Source organism: Apaloderma vittatum, unplaced genomic scaffold (genome assembly GCF_000703405.1).
Source record: "Apaloderma vittatum isolate BGI_N311 unplaced genomic scaffold, ASM70340v1 scaffold30192, whole genome shotgun sequence".
In the NCBI taxonomy this organism is placed as follows: Eukaryota; Metazoa; Chordata; class Aves; order Trogoniformes; family Trogonidae; genus Apaloderma; species Apaloderma vittatum.
In genome coordinates this window covers 6,721-14,566 of record NW_009702386.1, presented here as the reverse complement: position 1 = coordinate 14,566, position 7,846 = coordinate 6,721, and the positions used below count along the sequence as shown (strand labels likewise).

The 7,846-nt window shown below is 48.5% G+C and overlaps 1 protein-coding gene across 1 annotated transcript; it reads left to right on the top strand.

Moving 5' to 3' along the window:
- Positions 1–144: 144 nt before the first annotated feature.
- Positions 145–6,972, top strand: RPN1 (ribophorin I; the record flags this gene model as incomplete). Its single annotated transcript, XM_009864249.1, has 9 exons — positions 145–209; positions 1,545–1,851; positions 2,337–2,546; positions 3,482–3,674; positions 4,000–4,099; positions 4,367–4,505; positions 4,702–4,821; positions 5,301–5,546; positions 6,552–6,972. Coding segments are annotated over 9 exons (1,563 nt in total), but the record flags the coding sequence as incomplete, so codon positions are not given.
- Positions 6,973–7,846: the final 874 nt, after the last annotated feature.

Below are 7,846 nucleotides of genomic sequence, written 5' to 3'. Positions count from 1 at the left end.
TATGTATATATATATAGTAATCATCTAGCTTCTGCTTTCTGTGGTGCATCTCCACAGAGTGGGTAGGGACTGGATGGAGCTTGCCTTGGGCGTGTTAAGCCTTTTAGAGAGCGGCACACTGATCAGTCTGTTGCTTTGGAACAGGTGAAGGGTGAGGAGGAGGAGGAGAACACCTTGGAAGTGAGAGAAACTAAAGTTAAGGGCAAAAGGTGAGTGTCACCCTCTAAGGTCAGTACCTAGAGCTGTGTACGGGTGTTCCACTGTCATCATCAAGCTGGAGCAGAAATACTACCCCAGTCCCATGTACCTGGAGATCCAAGAGTCTTGTTCCTGAAGAGATCCTCTGTACCCAGGCTGCATCCTGGGACACTGCAGAGCCAGGGAGCACAGTTCACACAAGCAGTCAAACCCAATTCCTGCAGCCCAAGAAGCCCCAGTAGAAGTCGTTCTCCTCCCTCAGGTGCTCTTCCTCGAGCCTTACCACACCTGGGTTTAGATCTCTGCACCGAGCCCAGCACATTCCTGTTTCTCACAGCCACCAATAGCTGCTAGCGAGGGGAGAGCCCTATAAGGGAGAAGATTTCTCTCTCAGATGCTCAGCTGTTCTCAGTTTCTTGTACTCAGTGCCTTAAGTAATGCCCCGTGCCTTTAAGGGACATCATATAAGAGAAGCATGAGAGCTCTCTTCATGCTCTTACCCCCATTGTCCCCTTTCAAAGCCTCAAACGATGGGCAGTGGTGATCACTGGTGATTACAGAGAGACTGTAAGCACTTTTTGGCTGGTTCCTCAGAGCACTGCTCTGAGACTGCGATGTGGGGAGTACCAGAGCACTGGACAGTGCTGCAGGGTTTCAAAAGGACAGTAGCTATGAGGTTGCCACCATAGACTATTTTCTGACGTATCTGGAGGCCTCATGTGATCCTGTTCTTGGGCCACCAGGCATAACTTGAAGTCTATTTGCTTCTGTCACCACTTCAGTCCCTCTGGTGCATCTATACAGGTTTGGTGAAATCTCAGTCCTTTCTGTAGATCCTCAGTCCAAAGCTGTGCCCATTCTCTGGCTGTTCCTTAGTTTCAGATCCTACGGGCAAAAAGCTGAGAATGAACAGACACTGGGAACAGGTGCTTAAGATGTTTGTGATTTGTCTTCTGGACATTTGCACATGCTTCCTCTGATTCAGATAATTCTTGTTGGGAGAGGAGTGGAAAAAACCCTGCTGAAGCACGCTTTATAAACACAGAAACTAGGGTGCGGAGCGTGTTCCCCATTCAAAATGAGAGCTAGATGTTTTTGTGAAGCACAGGAGTGTAATTGTGCCTGAACCCGGGTCACCTCGTGCTGCCTCCTGCCCTACTTCCCCAGTCCTGAGTGAGCACATTCTCTGGAGTAAGACAGCTGCACTCCTTGGAGGAGCAAATAAAATATTTGACACAATATATATGATACATGGGCTCCCATCCACAGGAGATGTTGCAGGGGTTGGATCCAATTGTGCTCTCATGGGAAATCTCACACAACTTACCCGTTCTTCTCCCTTCCAGTGGAAAATTCTTCTCTGTGAAGCTGCCATCTCCTTTGGCACCAGGAGCCAAGATCCGTGTATCTGTTGAAATGGTTTTCACGCACGTCCTGCAGCCCTATCCCACCCACATCACCCAAAGCGAGAAACAGTTTGTGGTCTTTGAAGGAAATCACTATTTCTACTCGCCTTACTTCACCAAGACCCAAACAACCCGGGTCAAATTGGCCTCTAGAAACGTGGAGAGTTACACCAAGCTGGGCAACCCTTCCCGCACCGAAGACACGATTGAGTATGGCCCCTTCAAGGACATTCCTCCATACAGCCAGGTGAATGTCTGTGCCTCTGCAGAGAGCATCCTGCGAACATGGCACCTGCATCTCAGAGGGTGGAGGGTGGGGAGTGGAGGCTTTTGTGTAAGAGTCGCAGGTGAAGCCCAGGTTGTCCGGCACGTGGGCCAAGCACACAGCTCCAGCAAGGTGCTCCTGGTACAGAAGTGGTTGCTCACCACTGCCTGGTGTCCACAGAGCGAGCCAAGCCAATTTGTGCGTGGTTCTGGCAGGGGTGTATTTGCAGTGAGGCAGACTGCCTGTCTAGCCCCTTGTCTTTGTAACTCAGCCAGGCGTGACCCCTGAGCACGCTCCCAATACCCAGTGCCTGCCGTGAACTGGGCTGGCTCAAACCTTCCCGTGCAGCCAGCGTCACCTCCACAGTCTGTCCAGGAGGTTTCTCTGTGGGACATGGACACACATAATTGTGAAGGGAGGTTGCTGCTTCCTTCAGGTCTCATAGTTTATCTTTTTTTCCTTCTTAGGACACTCTGAAGGTACACTATGAAAATAACAGTCCATTCCTAACCATCACCAGTATGACAAGGGTCATCGAGGTGTCTCACTGGGGGAACATTGCCGTTGAAGAGACGGTTGATTTAAAGCACACGGGAGCGGTGCTGAAGGGGCCTTTCTCCAGATACGACTACCAGAGACAGCCAGACAGTGGGATCTCTTCTGTCAAGTCTTTTAAGGTTGACATTTTGCATAATTCTTTTTTTTTTTACTGTAGCTTGTCCCTTTCTTACATCCCCAGAGAGCAGAGGTACAATTGTCCTTTGCCTTTCCTGTGGTAACCATACCCAAGTTACAAGGGAACATTAAAGCTCTCATTTGTTTTCAGAGAAGGCTCGTGCTAGATAGGAATAGCCTTTGGAGGTAGAATTAGGATATGCTTTATTGCACCAAATAAACTGCACGTACGGGTTTCTCTATATTCCCACCCCTTCAACCTCAGGGACCCTCGAAAGCCCTTAATCCCTGTGCTGACAGCACTGCTTTCTGTTTCCCCACTGTGCAAGGACCATTCATTCTGTCCCCACCCTCATATTTTCAGAGTTGCCTTCTCTGTCATACCCTCATCATACTGAACACTGTTAATGGAAAACTCACCCATTCATTCCTTGCTTACGAGGCACTGGACAAGAGTTAAAGCTGTGGCTCTGCTAGCCAGATGTGAAAAGCATGATGTGTTTTCCTCTGAACCAAAACCTTTCTCGCTGCTTGAAGCCTGCAGGATTCATTGTTGTAATTCTCTGAGGTGGCGCAGCCAAACAGAAATCTCATTTTGCTGAGCGTAAAGCCAGCACGTTGGGGCAGTGAGCTGGAGTGAAAAGGCAATTGCTGTCCTGGTGGGCATGATGAGATCCCTTGCTGTCTGGGATATTTGAAACTGGGCTGGAGAAAGCACATTCATTTTGAGGCCAAGTGATTTTAGTGCTGGCAGCCACTTCTGTTGCTGATTGCTTATAATAGCACAATTTTACCACTCGCTGCAGCTGAATGGCCGTTTTGTCATCTCTCACGTGGGAGCATAGTTTCTCGATACTTAACAGTCATTGCTGGTTTTGCCAGTTTTGCTGGAAGTAACTCGTAGTCCGTGCACTGACCCTTGCTTCTCTCTGTACAGACCATTCTCCCAGCTGCTGCTCAGGATGTCTATTACCGAGATGAAATTGGAAACATCTCCACCAGTCACCTCCTTGTCCTGGATGACTCCGTGGAGATGGAGATCCGTCCCCGCTTCCCGCTTTTTGGGGGATGGAAAACCCATTACATCATTGGCTATAACCTGCCAAGCTACGAATACCTCTACAATCTCGGTGGGTGGCTCAGGGGAAAGCAGCAAGAAACCTCTGTGTTTAAAGGTGATTGCTACACAGTAAAGAATTCAAAGCTGTGGTGAGCTGCACCTTAGCAACAACAGTTGCTAGATATTATTTCTAGAATCTGCAAATTCACCTTCTTTTCTGTGCTTTGTTCAGGTTTTTGTAGACATCTGATTAAAATATGTTGAGTGAGCTAGTGCCCTCTGCTGCACGATGTATCCATCTGAATTCCACTCTTGCTTCTGTTAGGAGCTGAGCCTCAAGGTTGCCCCTTGTCCTTTGAGGAATTTTAATCACCTTCTGGTCTGTGCTCTCTTAGGTGATCAATATGCCCTGAAAATGAGATTTGTTGACCACGTGTTTGATGAGCAAGTTACGGACTTGCTGACTGTCAAGATCGTCCTGCCAGAAGGTGCCAAGTAAGTGTCACTGCTTCTGCCTTGTTTCTCCAGCCAGCGCTGTGTAGGTGGCAGTTCTCCAGCCTGCTCTAGTAGCCCGAGGACAGTGAAACAAAATCATGACTGTGTATATGGAGAAGACCTCAGAACACAGCTTTGTTTCCTTTCAGTGGTGTTTAAGCTGCATAATTGCCCTTGTGCCAGAGGCCACAGTTGGCCAGCCGAGTCCTAGGTTACATCATCTCAAACACCATAGTGTCATACAGGACTGTCTGGTTTTATCCACAGGAATATCCATGTGGACAGCCCTTATGAAATCAATCGTGCTTCAGACGAGCTTCACTACACATACCTGGACACTTTTGGACGTCCAGTTATTGTGGCACACAAGAGCAACCTGGTGGAGCAGCACATCCAAGACATCGTGGTGAGTCTGGCCTCCCTGTGTGATTTGCTTGAGTAGTTGCACCTCTGAATTCATCAGCACAGTCAAAAGTCCTGCACTGGGTTCCAGAAATGAATATTGGCTGGACTGTGTAGTCAGTTCCGCTGCTGCCTGAGGAGGGGAGATCTCTCCCATAGTAACGTGGGTCACTGCTCAGTGTTTCCAACCTCTCTCCTAGGTTCATTACACCTTCAACAAAATCTTGATGCTGCAGGAGCCTCTGTTGGTGGTTGGAGCCTTTTACATCTTGTTCTTCACTGTGATTGTCTACGTGAGGCTGGATTTCTCCATCACCAAGGTGCTGTATGATGAAGACCCCCATGGGAGCATTAGGGGTTTGCTTGGCTGATGGTTGGAGATTTTTTCACACCATTAACTCACTGAATGTTCCCTGCCAACGGATATTTTACTAGATGCTTACATGGAGCCCTGTTGTTACGCCACCTGAGCATTGATACTCCTGCAGGATTTGAACTGGTGTGCTATGACTAGCCACAGTTTTCTTTCCAGATAAAAAGGAATCACCCCTCTGAGAAGCAAGGGTGTTCACAACTGTCCTTCTGCAGTGTTCTCACTTCTTGTTAAGCTACTTGTTGGGCAGACTGACTGCTGAAAGGTGCTTGCCCTAGTTGGTACTTGTACCAGTCACCTAATTACCATCGACTGACTTAATTGCAAAGGGAGCAGTTTCTGTAACAGTCCTGTGGCAGATTGCAAGCATGGCTCGATGCACGTCAAAGATAGGGCTGCTCTGATCTTCCTTCTCTCTTCTTGCAGGACCCAGCTGCTGAAGCCAGGATGAAGGTTGCCTGCATCACGGAGCAAGTGCTTACTGTGGTGAACAAGAGGCTGGGGCTGTACCGTCACTTCGACGAAGCAGTGAATAAATACAAGCAATCACGGGACATCTCCACCCTGAACAGCGGCAAAAAGTCTTTGGAGACAGAACACAAGGCCCTGACAAACGAAATCGCCTCTCTGCAGTCTAAACTGAAGACAGAAGGCTCTGACTTATGTGACAAAGTAAGAAAATCTTATTTTTTAAACTCTGCTTTTTGGCTCTGTCAAGTACACCAGGTGAGTTTTAGTGTGGGATTTACTTTCTGCAGCCTGTATTTTGTTTCCGTCTCTGAAAATGGCTTGATCCCTGCCAGGGGGTGTGAAGATCAGTTTGTTCTTTTTTGCAGTAATCTTGGTTATGCATCCCTTTAAGTGCTGCTGGTAAACAGCTGCTTGTGCTGTTTTGTAAACAGCCCTTGAACCAGCTGCCTGAGTACAGATTAATGCTGTTGTAACACACTCCTGATGCTTCTTGTTGAGCTCATGGCAGTGACAGGCAAAAATGGAAACTCTCCAACATGTTGCCAGTTCTGACACCAGAAAAACCAGAATTTTCTCCATCTCTTGTTTCCTTGCACATGTGAATTTGGTGCTGACAGGATTTTGGTAACATGATGCTTCTCAGGGGGCGTTTAGCTGTACCATGCTGAAAGCCATGGCACAGTGAGCACACACCCACTGTCCTTTCCTTCCTCTGCTGGATTTCAGCATTTACCTGGAACAGCCACTTAACCCCAGGTGAGGGGCACTTCAGTCCCTAAGGTCCATTCAAACAACCGCCACTTAGCGTGGTCTGTTGCTAAATCAAAGAGTAGCTCTGTCATTGCGGTTCTTGCACACCATTAACATGAGCTGTAGGGACACAACTTCCAGGTGTCATAGTTGTGATTTATCATGAAGCCTTTAAAATCTGTCATGAAACACTCTTAACGATGATTGCACCGTTCTTCTGCCAGGATGGCTCCTGGGTCCTCTGAGCACCTTTTCCGCACTCCTTAATTACCCATTCATGAGATACTCCTTATAATGTGATCCCAGAGAGAGGTGATGGCTCAGGAGGCAATATTCAGATACGAGAGATGTTTCCACTTAGCAGTGACTTCATCTTTTGCTCCAGCCCTACTATCTCTTTGATTCTAGCTTCTCTGGTTTTTTTTGTCTCCACTAAAACCTTTCTCACCCTACAAGGTGAGTGAGATTCAGAAGCTTGATGGCCAAGTCAAGGAGCTCGTTCTGAAATCCTCAGTGGAGGCTGAGCGGTTGGTAGCTGGGAAGCTCAAGAAGGACACGTACATTGAGAATGAGAAGATGCATTCCAACAAGCGTCAGGACCTAATCACCAAAATCGACAACATCCTCGACGCACTGTAACTCGCTGGTTTAGTGACCATGAGGAGGGGAGAAGTATGAAGGGAGATGAGAAGCCTGGGAGTGGATACACTTGGAGCCAAAATTCCTTCCCAGCAAAATTAGGGGAAAAGTTGATGCGAGGTGCATGAAAGTACATTTTCTTAGATGTTTCTGTAGAGCCTGTCTGCTCAGTGGCATGTGCTGTGCAAGGGACCACAACATGATGCTGTTTGTCTGGGTATTGGGGTTTCTTTACCAGAGGTGAGACCTGGTCAGGCTGTAAAACAGTCTCCTGCTTTCAATTTTCCCTGTGTAGCTGTGCCCTGACTAAACGCACAGAAACAGCCAGCCTGAGCACAGACATGTTCATGGCAAATCTGAGTGTCACACCTCCAGAAAGAATAAAAGATACTTTTGTTCTACTTTGAAATAAAACCACCACTGCCTTGCCTTCTGTGTTGTGCTGGGGTCAGAGGAGGGAGACGTGCTGGTTGGCCCAGTCCTTCCTCCAGCCGGGCGGCGCAGTTGCCTGGGGAGCATAGTACAGCCCTGACCGCTCCTGCTTTCCATCCGCTGTGTCCTTGAAGGCAGGGCCCTGCCACCCTGCAAGGCCCTCACCTGGGCAGGGGAGAGAGCCAAGCTCTTGTTCCTTGGGGCTGTGTGTGCACCTACACCCTTATGGGGAGGAAAAAAACCCAACATAACCCCTCCTGCTATCATCTCACTGAGCGCCACACGCTTTCGTGCTGCACATGACAACAGTCCCTGCATCCCTTAGGGTGCCCAAATAGGCTCTTTTTCACACCTGGATACGGTGAAGCGTGCATACAATTCCCTGCTAATTTCAGTCTTGTAAGCGTTTTTTTCATGTGCCTCCCTGCTTCAGGGCTCTCCTAAACACCCCAGAGCTTACTGCAAGGATGGCAATACAGGTTTTCGCCTACTGCATTTGCGTGGCTTAGTTGGTAACCAAAGTGGTTTGAGGTCCAAATCCAGAAGGGACCAGAAAAGAGCAGTTGGTAGGAGAGCCCTTTGTCCCAGGCCACGCAGCTTCCTACGTGGCTTTGTCGGTCAGGAGTGCTCTGCTGCAGGCCCGAGCCCAGGCACCCACCATGTTGTCTGCCAGATGCCAG